The sequence below is a fragment of the Scomber scombrus genome, chromosome 19, assembly GCF_963691925.1.
Source record: "Scomber scombrus chromosome 19, fScoSco1.1, whole genome shotgun sequence".
Classification (NCBI taxonomy): Eukaryota; Metazoa; Chordata; class Actinopteri; order Scombriformes; family Scombridae; genus Scomber; species Scomber scombrus.
The window spans coordinates 18,657,897-18,675,136 of NC_084988.1; the positions used below are offsets into that span (position 1 = coordinate 18,657,897).

A 17,240-nucleotide genomic window follows, 5' to 3' on the forward strand; every position below is an offset into this window, starting at 1 on the left:
CTATGCCTGCAAGGCAAAAACAGCAGCCCAAATCTTTTCTCAGCAGCACTCCTTTAGCTTTTTTATTGGATCCCAAGGAATATGTAGTGCCTCCACCATGTCTTGTTTCTGCTCTGGGTTTCTTCCAGTACAAAGCTGAACTACCTCAACCCCTCTATTAGAGGGGCCTATTAGACTCCATTGTATAGAGTGCTTTTCTATACAGGAACCTAATTTTGGCTCCCTATATCTGCAATCTCATTCTTTCAGTATCTTCTCAAAGCTTGTGACCATAGCTTAAGGACAAATAGATGGTTTTCTGGTGAAGAGGTTGCTTGCTTTGCTGTGCCAATGTTACTTTTTAGTTTTCTTTTTTGTTTGTTTTTGTACTTTGGAGCCTTTTCCTTCACTGGCTTGCCAAACTATAAAAGATGTGACACTGTTCATCAATCGTTTTCTTTGTAGGTAATTGGCAGCCACATCATAACAAACTCTTCTCCAAATTTCAGTGAGCCTTTTTGTTGAAGATGCTTGTTACTTTCAGAGAAACTACTGTTACCAGCCATGCATACAAGCCTTTATGCTATAGCAGATGTACTCTGGATGTGGTTGCACAGCTGTGGAATTTCCAGATGTTTTCATGTGCTCTCTTTTACTGTGTATAATGTGTCATGGCTTCAAGGTTGATATTTCATATCTTTCCTGAACCCTTTAGTTTTGAATAAGTCTCATTGTTTGACGGGGAGTCATGCAGCCTGTTATAATAGCTGTGTATTGTATAGATTTTGTACGGCTCATTCCTCTTCCTGCTAACGACTCGACCACATGACTTGGCCAGCATCCACAGAATAGATTCGCCCCTTTCTCTGTTCTCTGTGCTGATCTAAAGTTGGTTTTGATAGTAGTGGTTTGGACCACATTCACCAACTTCAGTGGTTAAGGTCAACCTTAGTCGGGGCAACTTGATCCTGATAGGCTCAGTCTCTTAAAGCAGCTATTGTGGTTTCTTCTGCTGCAATCTAGTGAATATTTAAAAGTATGACTGTTTTAGTGTCACCACTTGGCACAAAGGTATCAACTTTAAGCCAGGCTCCTTGAAGACTGTGAGAAAGGATAAAAGGAGCCAGCCAGTGGGTGGCTGAAACCCTCCCAGTCGGTTAACATCCAGCCTAGATCTGAACCGTGATGGCCCATTGATGGCCCCTCCAGTGGCTACATGGAACTCCATGTCGGGAAGCCTTGTTTCACTGGTCGGGCCCCGACTTCTCTGTCTGGTTTTTGGGTCTTGATGAATGGTGTGAGATAAACATCCATAGCTTCCACTTGTTGAGCGTTTCCTGTTTGGTGTCGCCCAAGTCCTCTCGTGCAGCCAACAAGGGAGCAGTGGCGGGACAAAAGTTCACGACTCCTTGAGAATGACTCCCAGCTAGCCAGCTGGTCAGCCTGGACAGCCAGCCAGCTACAGAACATTCCTCTTCACCCAGGCATTTTTGGAGGATGATGTGATGCTGCTCGGGATGGGTGGGATTAGACTGCTAGGAAACTGAAATATTTGAAGCTAAACACTTGCTTTGGTAGCACTGACCATCTGACAGATTTTGATGGATGCTGTAATAGTGAGTTCCTGATCCACACAGTTTAGTTCTCAGTCTTTATGGGACTGTATTTAATATCCTTCAAAGGTGCAATTAAATTTTCGGTGGAGATGCTTTCTGTTGAGTGTTGGCTGCAAACGTGTTCGATATAAACGGAGAATTTACAGTGGAGCTTGGCATCCCTTAAAAGCTTCTCTTGCTATCAAAGGGGATGATAAAGCTTAGTAGGAGGAAGGAAATTTGAAGATATTTTGGCTTAGGTAATGGAAAAAAAACATTAAACCATTGCCTCAAATGTTAGTTTTATGAATACTTTAATTTTAGCACTTTTCCTTAGGATGTTACTGCATTTTGCTCTCCAGCTGGAAATGCTGTGAAAGGCAGCTGCCTCAGCCACAGGTTTCCCTACTGGTTTTGTCAGTCCTTTAACTCCCAGTCTCTGGTTGAGGGTTGTACAGCTGCCTCTGTAATTAGCGAGACAAAGGCCTTTTTGAGTCAGAAGCAGGCTACGTTGGACAACACACAGTAAAATGGCAGAGTATTGTAAAAACAAAAGGATTTGGATTGTTCTAAACCTTTTGAGTAATATCACTTCCATGATGCAAGGTAACACTTGGCAGATACAACAAGATCGGCTCAGCATTCCTTTTTCAAGAATAATTAGATTGAGTTGAAGCAGTTGAGAAAGCTTGCTTTGGTTTGCATTTTTATACTTTCATGATGGTGTTGTAATGTACAATATGTATATCTGCCTTCATTTGCTATTTAGTGTGTCTAATCTAGTGTGTCCAATTTAGATCATTTTATTTTGATGATTTAGTTTCAGAGCATCGAATCAATATGTGACCAGCATTCTCACTTAAGACCTTTGTGTGGTGGGTCCACTCACAGGTTGAGGTATGTCATTAACATCGACCCTGTCTGGGGAAGAAGTATAGAAAGGAGCAAGAGAAAACTTTTTTAAAAAAGAGAAGAAAATGAGAAGAGAAAATAGCAAGAGGGAAGGTTGCAGATGGAAAATGGAGAGACTGCAGTTCACATCGACCAAAACTAACTGAAACACACGGGAAATAAATCACCACCATCTCCCTCCCTCCCTCCCTCCCTTCGACAGTATAAGCCCACATCTGCATGTTCCTATGGAGCTGGCAGCCATATTTCACCCCAGAGGACGTCCCAACAGCACAGGGCTTTATGTGTGATATACATGGGGCCAGACGTTTCCTGGAAAGCACATTCAGCTCCCTCTCAAGAAAAAAACAGGTCACTCTTGAGTCAAAGTATTCAGTGCTGGTATTGGTTTCTAGTACACTGTTACAGTTGCCTCCAAAATTTGGTTTGATGGTTTTCAGTGTTCATTCGCAGACACACTGAAAGTCATCAAGTTGGCTAAATTGATATTACAGTTGGGATATCTGAAGAACTCAAAGTCGTCCATGTACAACTCAAAAGCCTACATGCACAAGGTATCTATCAATTTCCCTAGTCTTGGAGTAATTTGCGGAAAAGGGAGAGAGAGAGAAGAAAAAAGGAGAAAAAAAAATCTCTGAAGTTAAGTGAGCTAAGTAATTTCTACCATCTGCAGTGCACATTTCTGCCGCCTCGTTCTCCTTTAAATGTAAAGTGGCATGGCAGAACACAGAGCCTCGCCGCAAGAGTCAGGGAATGACAGAGTGGAGAAGAGTGGCCCTCTCCAGGGAAAAAGGGGCAGGGGAGGCTGGGACAGCCCTGTGGGCAGGCCTCGTATGGGCCACAGAGGGGGTTGTGGCCACCGAACGGCTGATGTCGGTTCAGCCGGTGCCAAAGCCATCTATAAAAGGCCGCTCCTGCCACCAAGCATGGCTTTGCTTTTGATTTGCTTCTCATCAAGGCTTCCCGAATGCCCTTCACCATATTTGACTTTAGCCAGTGGCGGGAGATTATCTCACATCAATTCAATCTCTCCGTTAATACTGTCTGAATGGGCTTTGATTGTGATTATATTGACGCGTTGGGCATCAGTAATGTTGAACTGTGTAATACTCAGGAATCCCGGTGACTTTGTCCTTGTGAAGCCAACCGCCTGTAGTAATTTGGGAGTACTTCCTGACAGACTTCACTAACTTCCATTCATAAATTTGTAATGGTAGTGTAACAAGGTTCACTGAAAGAGGATATCTCATTTCCTTTATTAATTTACTCATTAACGGCGTGAGTTTTTCTTCTCCGTAGACTGGAGCTTTACCTTGACTGCACCCGCTGACAAGCTCAGCACACTTGGAAGACTTCAACCATGACAACTGCTAAAGAAGAAGGAGGATGAGGAGGGGGGGGGGGGTTGAACTTGGTGCAGTGACAAAGACATTGACCCTTTTTAAGATATTATCTGTGCTTATTTAACCTGGTTTATCACTTATGTCCATTTGCTGCACTAAAGAACCACTCATCTCAACTCATAAACAAAGCATGACTCGCAGATCTGTTAATGTGCCAAAAATGCTTTAAGTGTCCTGCAGTGAAGACCACATGGTCGCTGCTGTTGATACACAGTGTTGTTCCACCAGTGTGGCTGTATTGATCCATTTAGCAGCAGAATGTCTTATTCTGTGTTGTTTTCTCAGCACTGTTTGCCTTTCCTGTCTTTCAGTGAAGCGAGTGATCTGTCAAACCGATAGGAAGGTGGCAGGGGAAGTGCAATTACAAGTTGATACAACAAGAATACAACAAGAAGCCTACTGTGTTTATGAATGTAGAAGGAGTTAAGAAATGCTTTTTTAATGAGCAACATTTGCTCTAATGAAAAACACCACAGGCCGAGTGGAAAGAAAAGTAGCTGTATTACAACTCTGCTTTTGTTCAATTGGTCTGTCTGGCCATTTTTAAACCCAAGGGAAACAGTCAGCCACTCTGCATGAGCCCTTTTGTCACTGTGTCTCTTTCTTCGGCCGCACTCCGCTGTTCGGTTAGTTCCCCTCAGAGCCGCTCCCTGTTTCCATATTCTCTCAGCTCCTGCTCTCCAATCTGCTGTGGTTGGCGGAGCAGCACAGCCTGTTCAGTCTGTGTGTGTGTGTGTGTGTGTGTGTGTGTGTGTGTGTGTGTGTGTGTGTGTGTGTGTGTGTGTGTGTGTGTGTGTGTGTGTGTGTGTGTGTGTGTGTGTGTGCGTGCGCTCAAATGGCTTTTTTTCCCTACACTGCACTTGCTATTATTCTTGTCTGTGTGTTTAAATGTTCAGAGAAATTGCCTTTTGGTGTCTGTGTTTTGCGGAAAGGTGACAACTTGAGTGTTGGAATTTGGACCGCTGCAGTGTTTAGTTTAGTTCAGCTGAAGCACAAATGTATTTCTGTGCGACTACTAATTCAACAAAAGAACGTCTGTGAGAGAAAGTGCTCATTATTTATCGTAAATAAAGAAAACCTCAAGCGGCTAATCCCTGCCCACTTTCTGTAACACAGAACCCACAGCAATTATTAATGTCTCTGCTGAGCAACAGCAGCGTGTTCCTACATCCTGCTATTACCTCGCACCTTATGACCCTCTGCTCCACCAGAGCAAGAGAAAACGCAGTCGCCATCAATCTCGCGCTCATAAATCCCCCCAGGTTCACCTGTTTATTTGCCCCGCGTGGAGGTGAATCTTGCTGCTGTCCCCCCCTTGCTACTCCAAGCCAGAGAGGGGGAGATGGAGTGTGTACTGCAGTATATCTCTAAGGCGGAGTCGCTGGCGGAGGATCGCAGCAGGGCTATAACTCATCAGTAGTGTGCGGGGGCCTAGCCAAAGCATGTCTTAGATCACACTGCTCTCTTCCTGAGAGGCCTTAGATCCTGTGACTCAGCCTTCCTCTTCTCTGCCTGGTCTCTAGACACTGTTAATACATGCAATACTCATGTGTGCACACACTTTTACATACATAAAACATGCAAGAAAACACCCACACATGTTAAGGACGTTGTCATGGCTGTGAGATGACACATATAAGTAAAGGATGGTATTTTTAGGCTGAAAAGCCACCTGGTTCTCGCTGAGGATATGGTGGCTGGTAACCAAACGGTGACCTCACCGCCATTATCTGCACTCAACCTAAGCGCTTTGAGGCACTTGAGGCCAAATTACCACAGAAGAGTATTGTTTCCCTGCATTCAAATAATCAAAAGGCGGGTGAAATAATTGCGGGATTTTCTTTGGAGAGCTCCGCAGCGATGTGAAACCAGAGAGAGATTTGGCTGAAAACCATCAGCTTTTGTGGCTGATGTAAATTAGGTAAGCGGTATAGCTTTGTTAGAACCTCCTGGTGATTGAAGGAGGTCTAGGATGACAGGTGTAGAGCTTCCTTCCACGACAAGGCACTCTCTGTGGTCTGGACGAGGCCCCGAGCCCAAAGCTCAGCGGTTAGAGTGGTGATTCTACCTTGTCTGCACCCGAAACGTACAAGCACACACACACACACACACACACACACACACACACACACACACACAGATCTCAGTTACAGTAATAGGGAACCGCCGATGAATGAATTGCATATGATCACTTTTCAGACCCCTGTGTTTCTACCAGTCAGCTATGCCTGAGCCAAGCGGCACGTACTGCTTACTTTTCTCTTGAACATACAGAAAAGAAAAAGACACAAGGTGAGAGGTGGTCTAGCGCCCTAGATTTTGGTCAAAGGTTGCTTTGCCATTATGCTGACACTTGTCGACACAAAACAGCAGAATGTGCATGTTGCCAAAGCAGGGAGAGTTACAGTTGAGTGGTGATGAGGGAGTTTAAGCTTGTGCAGTGTGTGTGTGTGTGTGTGTGTGTGTGTGTGTTACAGTTTTGAAAGTGCATTTCTACGGCGTCATGCACATTGAAATTGACTGTAGTGCCAGATATATTTCAAGTAAAACTGTATTCCATGCATGGTTGAAACTTTGAGCTTTGGGAGGCGTCCGTTGTCATTCAGACTGGATTTATTGTTTTGAAGATAAAAAACACATAGCATGTGTTCCGCGATGATACAGCCTCATGCAGTAAAACCTATGAATGAACCATGAGCCATATTCTACCACATGGAAGGGAAACAAGTTAGTCAGCCCGTAGAGTGAGAAAGTCACAGCTTCTCTTGCTGCTCTTCCACCACATGAGTTTCCTTTCCGCTGCGGGCCCTCTGCATGTGGCTGCTTCAGTTGGTTACCCAGAGTGGGGTTTCTGTCCTCTATATTTTTTTGCAGTGGAAAAAAAAAAGCTGAATTAACTTTAGAAGGAGGACATACCGTTGTTTGAACATGTGTACATTGTGGAGACTGATGGGATGAGTTTGCTGGATCCTGCAAGTGCAAGAAGCCATATGAATCCAGTACGTCGTCAGCCCACTCCTCTTGCTCTCTCTGCCTCCAGCTGTAGTCTGTTTTTCTTGGCCTGTGTCTGCAAACAGAGGAGCAAATCGTTTTATGTAATGTACCATTGAAATGAAGCACATGCTTCTCAGCCTTTCTTTCTGCAGAATGTTCCAAGCAGTTGCTTGCCTCATCATGGGGCTGTGGTCAGTAGATCTACAGTATAACATACTGTGTATAACACTTTGAAATATGTTTGACTTGCTAAATGAATAGAACAAAAGGATGGTGTTTCAGATGATGTCACCCCTGCATCACCAAGCTATTTAATGAACTTTTCTCCTTCGTCTTCTGGTTCTTCAAGGATGTCAAGTATTAGCCTATCATGTTGTATGTCTGAGTACATGTATAAGCAATAAGACACTGAAGTACAGTGCATAGTGAGTTTCACATGCAGAAGTGAGGGTGTATTTTGCTCATTAGCAATCATTTTCATTTCTACGTGACTATACTTGACATCTCAGAATAAACTACATTTGTGACACATCATCTAAAGGTCACCAAAAGTTAAGTAGTTATGTGTTAGTTTATTCACGTGCGCTGAACATTCGTTTTGCTTATAGTAGCACTTGAAGACACTTTATAAAACTGTCTGCTCACCGCTGATTCCTGTAAGCTCATTTAAGCTTGGAACATTCCCTCCTTCAGCTAGCAATAATATTAATGTTAATGAAAAATTGTATGTGATTTTTTTTATTTTTGCCTTAGACTGTGTAGAGTGAATATTTATATTGAGTTTGCTTCATACCTACAGTGCAGTGAGCACATCTGCACCATCAAATTCAATTATTTAGAAATCATGCACCCCAAATTATATGGAAACTGTTAATGAAGGACCAAAAACACTTCATGTTGAAAACGAACGCGGAAAACCGGCGTATTTCCAATGTGCCCTCTTTTGATGCATCACTCTGAGTGACAAATTAATTATTTGGCTGTTGTCGATGCCCACATCTATTAATTGTCTAATTCGCTGCGCATGTGTTTCTCGTATCATGCTGTGTGGAAAAACTTTGGCTCGGTATTACATTAATAATATGTAATGAAAACAAATACAATCCCACTGTTGACTTTAATAAATTAACACAATTTTCCACATCATGTTTGATGTGACTCAAAGTAATTACACAGCTTTCCTCACAAGGTTCGCGTGAGCACGTAATTGGATTTTCCAATGCGTTTGTTTGACGAGTTATTGAAGTATATTTTCCTCTGTTGTGGGCATTAACATGCACCTCAAAGTCAAACAATGGTTTCCCCGTTGTTCTGACATTAAAAAAAAAATGTTTTCCTATTTGTGAAACCCTCACTAAAGCTCAGTGGAACTTATGGTTTTATGACATATTATAGAGCATGTTGATTCAGCACATGTTGTCTATTAAATCTCTTGTACATCAAAGCTCATCAGCTCAGGCTTGGATTTATTTAATATAAATGCGATTTGGTCCAACTCTTTTCTTATTAGTCTCCTTTTAAGGTGTTCTTAGAGACTTGCTTCAATTAAATAAGTGAAACAAACAGAAATCAACAGCTTGTGGATCCCATAGGAGGATGTCTGAATCAGTGTGATCTGTGTCTTAGTACTATTGAATAATTGCAGGCTGATCAGTCAATGGACTTATTTATCTGGTGAATAAAAGCACCTTGTATCATACTGATCTTGTGATAGTCTTTATCTTGCCACCTCAAGCTAAATGAACAAGGACCTTCTACCTCCTGACTCTGGTTAAATGTTCACAACAACACAGTACCTTGATGAAAATATTTAGGTTTCCTATTCAGCAGGGAGGTTACATTATCTTTTAACCTCTACTTTTATAATGCTGTTGCATGTCTGTGTCTAAAGTTTAATTACACTCATTTTACCTCTGCATATTCACCATGATCAGTTTAACCGCAGACTTCAGCCTGGGGATAAGTGCCTGCTCACGGGCATCTGAGAAAAGTGAGACAGTTGCTCATTCACCTTTTAACACCCACGGTTTCCCTGCTGGACTTTGACACGTCAAAGGTTTTTCATCCACTGTAGCATTTTCAGGTTTATTTCTCCAAATAGATGCCAGATTGAAAATGCCAAAATAACAGTTAGATGCCCAAATTTCCTTATAGTCACATAGTCAAAATTGTCAAAAAATGGAAATAGTGGAAGGTCCTGGGTCACTATTTACTTGGAAATGTGAAAAAAAAACATCCAAAGAGAGAACACATCTGATTAGTTTCCCTTGTGTCATTTTATTGTTTTGTATAATGACGCCTCATTGTGTTGCTGCACTTTACTCTAACTAACTTATGCACTTAAGTTTCTCCAGGTCGACTTAAGTTTTACACAGCGCTGACCCTGCTTGTGTCAGTTTAATTATTTACAGAGTGAGAACAAAGAACGACATGGGCCGCAAAGTCACATGACCGAGAGATGTCAGAGTTTCACGTGACAACCATACAGCATTTTAAAAAGCTCTCTGGCATTTTCAAACGTGTCGTACTTTAAAGAATTGTTTCCATTGTTAGTGTGGCAAATAAGTCCATAACTGAGAAGAAAATGCATTAGTTTAAACAAGACCTAAATCAGCGCCACTTCTTTTTCTAAAAAGGCAGATAATCCGGATTTGCTGAGCAACGCTACATTTGGGTGTTTTTATGAAAAGCATCAATTACCGAGTTACAGATGTATGTAGAAAACCTCATGCAGACTGACTCGAGCAGGACATTTCGCTGCGATCATACTCCAGATCTGTCTGGCCTGCTGCCAGACTAATAAAGGTGCGAGGCAGCCTGAGGTCAAGCAGCATACTTTTCCTTACTGTAATCACATGGCCATCTGTCAGAGCCTGTGCACTGCTCTCAACACTGCTTCCCTTTTGCCACCCACCTCTGCCACACATCGCACATGCACAGACGCACACATGCCTAACCGCAAAACGTTGTGCACAGTGTTCCACTCCGAAGAGAACTCCTATTGTCAGACTATGACTGAGTGCACTAAGTTATTCATACTTATTTTACAGTGATAGCAAAGAAATCCAGCAGAAGAATTCTGCAGCTCCAGTTTTTATGTCTTAGATCTACGTAGATGAGTTATGATTTACAAGTCATGTCCCTAATCTATCATTTTAATATTTTACTGTATTCTGCAAGAAAACATCATTATTTCTCAGTGCCAAATGGTACATTTGATTATTCAAACCAGATTATTTTTTTTCATGGCTGTCTTGACGTAATTTGTTTTTGGCTTCCAATAAAACAAGGGCATATTTCAGATTTGTCCCGCCATGGCCTTCTCACCCCCCAATCATCTCCCCTCTTTCCTTTTTCTCTCTTGCGTCTCACTCTCTTTCCTTATAACAGGATTTAGCATATCAATGGCGGATTAGTTCGTTTAACAAAAGCTTACTACTGCAAAGCCCCTTTCCACTCGTCTTTCCAGCCTGACTTGTGGACCTCACACACAGCTCCTCCACGCTGGGGTCTTTGGTGTGCGTGTGTGGTCGGGGCTGCTCGGTTGAATGGATTTACGTTTGAAGATGACAAAAGACATGCTTAGTCACTATGGGCTTCGGAGATGTGTGCAGTAGTATGTGTGGGTGTGCGAGGGTGCGCATGTGTACAGGAGCACGGTGGAGGTGAGAGGTGAGAGGTTTACATGCGTGTGTGCTGGTAGCAGAGAAAAAAAGGCATGATTGGTGCTTTATGTGTACGTGCACCCACAGGTTAGCCATCAATTAACCATGATCTGAACAACATGCTGTTAAAATGTGTCCTAAACCTGCAAATCTATTGTTCTTGCACCTCTCGCTTCCTCTTGCTTTAATGAGGCATGGAAAAAAGAAGTGTCCTCTGCCCTCGCAGCCGTTATGTACCGGCCTGCAGATGCTCCTGCTCTGGAATGGGACCCCTTCTGTACAGTGGAAAGTGTTGCGCAGAGTGCCAAGAGGCGGTGACTCCAGCTGGCTAGATTTGGGCATTGACCGCAATTTTTGTGTGGATGTGTGCGTGCGGGTTTGACAGCAGGCGTGTCGGACGAGTGGAGGAAAACCCCACCGTGACACTACAGCCGGCTCAGGAAGGATGCCCCCGCCAACCCTCCCGCCCCACCTCTCGATTTTGGTGGTGATGGTTTGAGCCGCATAGCATTAATCACCTCAGAGGGTGACAGGGTTTAGGATGTAGGTATGTCAGAAGAGGGGGGGTGGTGGAAATGTGCCATTATACAGGCACGTGCCTTGTGATTTCACTGTTAGATATAGTTTTAGTATAGTTAAAATCATTGATAAAGGGATTATATTAGTATAATAGATGATTGGCTACTGCGGAATTTATAACACAAGGAAGAAATGTCTATATGAAATCTAAATATTATAACTTGGCAAAAATGGTAAACACACAGTCACACCACAGGTTCACTTGTTGTGAAAGCTGACCCCCAGTCTGCACAACAGTCCATCAGTCCTATGGTGGCAAGTTGTATCTGTGTGTGTGATTGTGTAGGCAATGCAACAAGCCATTGTGTCTTCATTTAAAATCTGAATAAATCACAGTTTTACCAAACACATTCTTTCTTGGTGAACAAAGCTAGCTCTGGTTCTTGTAGCGACATAAATGGGTAATACTGATTCAGAAGCTATTGTCCTGTTCAGGGTTGTGGGACACTCCACTCATGGACGTATTATAGAACTGGATATGAAATCCAAAAATGGTGCTCATTCACTCGAATAAAAATTGCTCACCTGGCGTATATGCCAAAAATGTTCTCTAGCTTCCATGGTTGCTTACAATAAATATTTCCTTTCATGTTTTTCCTGCTGGCCCGGCCCATGTGTTGTATATTCCCGGCCCGTTGACTTTACATAGGCATGTCTCAAACTTTAAAATCACTTCTTTTTCTAGGCTCCGGGGAAGTTTTTCAGATATAAAATGTTCATGGATTAAAAAATAATAATAGAAAGAATCATTACTGAACTTGTTTGAAGTTCAAGTTGTCCCAAACAGTTTAACAGACATCTCTTTTATAATGGTGGTCTATGGGGAAAATGCTTTTGGGGCACGCAGATTTTGTTGTTGTTGTTGGCTGCAGTACTGTGAGTGGCCACTGGGTAAAACTGGCCCCAAATCAAAGTGGCTGAACTGTGTCCAGCTCTCATAATACATCCATTGGGAAATGGCCTGGAGACCTTCCCAGCATGCACTGGGCAAGAAGCAAAGTACATTTCAGACATGTCGCCAGCATGCATCACCATGTATGTATTTACAGTATTTACACCAGGAGAAAACACATATGAATAGGACAGTGATTGATTTGGTGACAAGTCTAACCACTGACCTAAAGTTTATGATGTATGTGAGTACTGATGTATTGAAAAAACATAATTTCACCATAAATTTTATCCTGACACAACCTCAGTCCTTGTATTTGGAAATAACTACTCTAGCAATCATCAGGGTAATTTTGAGATGGAAAAAATGCAGTTATTCAGCACTCTCATTCGCTTCAAATAGAGTTTCCTTATTTATTTAAAAGGTCAGTTGACCCAAATTACAATTATTTTTACAATTACCCCCTGTAGTGTTGCTGATAGTTTTGGTTTTATATATCCACCAGTGAAATATCTACCTCTACCCCCAATGCACTGGTGGTGAATTGAATATAATTTGTTGTGCCCAAGGTATTGAGGACTTTTGTTGTGTCTCTCTGTCTATCGGCTAGTCCACTCTCCTGCCTGGAGGACCTCAACGGGACTCAGTAGTTTTCAGCTTCTGTGCAGAATTCATTTTTTTCTCGTCATCCTTCTGGCTTTGTTCACACGAGTCATCTGATTCACCCATGTTTTCCCCGGACCATCAATCTGTCTTGCTGTCTCTGTATGTGTGTTTCTTGGCAGTCGAAGGCTCCAGGTGTCTTATGTGTCCCGTGCGCAGACACTGTGCCAGCCCTGGTTGCCCCTGGGCCACAGTGGCATTGTTCTGCGTGGTCCATTATGCGTGACCCTGGTTCATGGGGAAACAGCTGGTGGATCCTCCAGCACCAGCCTGCTTGGCATCGAGACTAGGCTCATAACTCGGTGTAAAATTACAGCGTCCCCGATTCACACTTTAATACCAACCACGCAGAACAGCTCCGAATATCCATCTTACTGTTAATCTGCTTTTTTCGCACCCTCAGGTCTTTAAAAGTGATGTTAAACGTGTGCACGAGGTGAGAAAAGCCTTTCCCCCGCTCCTAGGAACAGGAATTCAGCTTTAAGCCTTGAAAAAATCGGAGGGAGGAGGAGAGGTGATTCTTATAATCTGCCTCTAGCTCTTATGACAAGAATATTGGTCTCTAAGACGCTATGAGCTGCCCTCAGTGCAGGAAGCGACTCAGTATTGACTGGCGCTGCACTTCCTGTGCGCTGATTCGCCACTACTCCTCTCAGGATGTTTACCTCCCCCCTCCTCTCCTTCTCCTCCCGACTCCCTCTACCACCCTCCTCTCCTCCCCCCCTGCCACAATCACGTGAGTTCACATCGGTGCTCTCAGCTCCAGCTCATGACCTGGCATGACCTAGGTTTGGTTTGGCTCACACATCGCCAGTGATGCTGACAGCTGAGCTAAAACTCTTACTAGAATCCAGATGATTCGCCACTGCTTTTACTCATTAGAACATACGGATATTACTTAAGCCCCAACAGTGTTTGGAATAATTTATGATGATTTTTTCCTTTATTTACTGCTTTTTATCAAGATATTATCGTATAACTGGAAACAATGTGGGCTTTGCATATTTTAAAGTGAAATATAGAGTCGGAATTGGCTCGAAAAAACAGGCTCAAAAGGGAGCACCTGGCCTTAATGACTCCATGAAAATAAATGTGGGACACACACTTTGATTGCGGTTGGGAAAATGGGTATCAGTCTTTAGTGAAGGGCCCTTGTAGTGGTATTTCCTCCTACTTTATACAGTAGATTTCTCTGAAGGCAGAAAAGGAGGCCTGCTCCTGAGCTCCTTTCCTGAGTCACTGAGTTCAACATACTTAATTCCCTGTACTAATGATGATGTAAACCATCAGAAAAAAACGTGATATGAGTGTGTGTGCTTGCATGTATTTGCAGGAGGTTTAATATTGAACGTAATGTGAAATATAAACTAGACAAAGAGGAGGGGGTAGGATATATGTCTCTTTCTCTGTCACTTTCTGTATCTAACTCTCATTTAGTATCTGTGTATTACCATTAATGGTCTGCTTTAGACCTCACACAGTACCTCTGTCATTATTTATCAGACCTAATGATTCACTGGTATCTTAACTGCGCTGTTCTCGCATCTCCGTCTCTCTCCAGTTCCCGGAGTGCGGCTTCTTTGGCATGTACGACAAGATCCTGTTGTTCCGCCACAATCTAAATGACGACAACATACTGCAGAGGCTGACGTCGGCAGAAGACATCCACGAAGGAGACCTCATCGAGGTGGTGCTCTCTGGTATGTAAACTGCAGTTGAAACTATAGATTAATACCCTGAAGCTCTTTGGCTCTTGCATCTCAGATTGGTTCAAACACGAAGAAAGGAGCACTAAAACGGATTGTTATTTTGCATCTTTGTGAAGGAAAAAGAAAACACTGACTCAACAGACCTTCACGAACTGTTGCTTTTGGCAGATACAAAGGTACAGAATGAACAAAATGTTTTAATCACCCAGTCACAGACATTGTCCATCCTAATGTGAATGGACATTTAGGTGTTTTTAAGTTTAAACTAGATATCCAGATAACCTTATGCCCCTCCTCATGGTTGGCATCAGGATAAGGAGGGAATTTAGGCTCATATTTGTTAACTGCAGATGCTAATTCTAATCTATGGAAGCCAAAAGAAAAAGCTTTACAGTATGAATTATTCCTAACTCAACTAACACATGCTCAGTTTGACACCACATTGTTTCGCTTCATCTTTTAATACTCATGTCAGTTGAAATACCAGCACAGATAGTATAAAACTGTCATACAATAAGTCCTGATTCAACTGAGCTTCAACTTGGTTCAGCTGAAACAAACAGTCTTAAGGTCATGCTCCTTTTAAAACTCCGAAAAGAGGAAAAAATAAACCAAATGTCCAAAAGGCCAAACAATGGTCCAAAACTAATAAACTGGAGGAAACTTTATTTTACATTTTTGTGCATAGTCATATTGACACACCTTCTAGTAAACACAGACTGCCTGTTGTGTCTTGTTCAAGCACACCTCGGCGGGTCAGACGCTTGCTGTGAGAGTCCTCAGTACTCACAAAAAATGTAGCCGTGAAATCACACAAAACTTACGCAACTTTTGTCCTCAAGTGAATGACTACACGTGAATCACTCCACGCTCCATTCACTTGCTTTCGTTTAATGTTGTGATAAATGTTTTGGGGTTTTTTTCCCTTCCCCTCGTTTCAATTTTTCCATCAGATGGCTCACCTTTGTAGCGGTTGCACAGATGTTTGGTTTTTCTTTGTCATTTCTCACACCGAATGAATCAGCTTCCTGTGCGGTGCCGACACCAACAAATGGCTTAGAATATCTGTTCAGCTCTAATCTGTTCTCCTGCTCCATCTGCCTCCACTGGGAAGCACCTGACACCACCTGTGCTGTGAATATCTCCCCCTCTCTCTCGGGCCGCGAGCATTGTTTGAAGGGATTTAGACAGGGGGGATGATTGTATAGGTTCAGGATCTGAGGATACTTCAGGCATCGGGACTGAGGAATGTAGACTAAAGACTGGAGAACTTCCTTCTTTTTGTTTTTGACTGTCTGTGTTTGTCTTGCGCTCTCTTTTGTGTCAGTCTTTGTTACTCTCTTTCCCTCCCCGCTTTCTCTCATCGTAATCCCCCCTCTACCTTCGCAAATCCATCTGCAGGTGTAAGCACCACCGGTGGAGCTACACAATTTATAGCCTGAGATATACCCGAAAAAAAAACCTCCTGATCTCAGATTGGCTACACATCCGACTCTTGCAACACATGCCTGTTTTTTAATTGTATTTAATCTGACTCTCAATAGACTTGGATTTCCTCATGAGAGCGGGCTTTACATGTCACACACTCGATATTTATTTGAGAAACACGAGGAGAGACATCCGCATTCCCAAGCCTTTGCTTTGGTTCAGAGAAAATATGAACCTTTTCTGCCCCGCAATTTGCCTCCTGTCATCATCCTTAACCAACCTGTTGTTGGATCAGGCGGCTGTGGGAGAGAGACGGTCTGAATATCTCTCTCGCTGCGAGAGGGAGGCAGAAGTGGCTTTTTCTTGGCTCTGGGCTCAAAGAAGAGGGCTTGTTTTTCCTGCAGTAAGTGATTGTAGTAGACCCGTGGAGTGTAAACACGCTCTGATGTGCGGGGCGGCCCTGGACACAGCGGACGCTGCGCAGGCCATCTCGGCCCATGAGGTTTGAGGTTTTGGCTTGACCGATTGTCCCTTTGTTCTTGTTTTTCCCCCCCTTCAATTCCCACCCACTTTCACAAGCTCCTTATTCACCACTACTGGCAGTGTGAAATTGATATTTTACAATACCTTCTGTTTGTCATAAATACGGCAAACTTGTTTTTGTCAGATGGAAACTTGTGGCCTCCAAATGGAAAACTTGGGGCCTCAAAGCAAACAGATAGCGCATTCATGTAAGCCTCTCCGCTCGTGAGAAGTGCTGCGAAAAACAACTCGTCAAGTTTATGTTTGGTGTTGTTTGATGCTAATTAGCACGACGAGCATTACATAACACCGCGACTGCTAAGAAGCGGCCAGTTGTTTTGCAGACGTGTGTGAAAAAGCTCATGAATGCCGCTTTTCATGTGTCTGTGCCAGGGGAGCTGTGTTCGCCCCACGACATGTGACCTGCTTGAGTTCTCTTTCTTCTCTTTCAAATCAAACCCAAACTGCGAAAATCACCCACCAGCCATCATATTTCTCTGAAATAGAGAAATATGTGGTGTGAGTCGACTCAGATGATATCTGTTTTGTTTGAATGCCGCGCATGTATGTGAGAATTTCATCACAGTGACTTTGCAATTAAAAAACATATATTTGAGTTTGCTTCTTCAGCTCTTTAGTGACCAAGTGACCCAGATGTCGACCCCTCGTCCTGCCTGTATCAAACTAATTGATCAAATTGTTGTTTTTTTATTGCTGGTGAGGATTTCTGGCACATGTAAGGGTATTTTTTTGGTCTCATACTCCAAATCTTAAATTGTTTTCTTGCTTGAAGGATGTTTTTTCTTGTCTTGATGTGGAGCATATGCAGATTTTCAGCAAAGGAAATGTTTTTTTTTTCTGCCACATGTTATATTTGTTGTTCAAGCCTGTATCTCATC

General features: G+C 42.9%; 1 protein-coding gene across 4 annotated transcripts in view; it reads left to right on the top strand.

The window, feature by feature from the left end:
* The window catches only part of prkd3 (protein kinase D3), a 36,984-nt gene that overhangs the window by 4,886 nt on the left and 14,858 nt on the right, over window positions 1–17,240 (top strand). For all 4 annotated transcript variants that reach the window (XM_062439910.1, XM_062439907.1, XM_062439909.1 and 1 more), the window contains one exon: window positions 14,244–14,382. In XM_062439910.1, coding sequence (XP_062295894.1) covers window positions 14,244–14,382 — 139 coding nt within the window. The remainder of the gene's footprint in view (window positions 1–14,243; window positions 14,383–17,240) is intronic.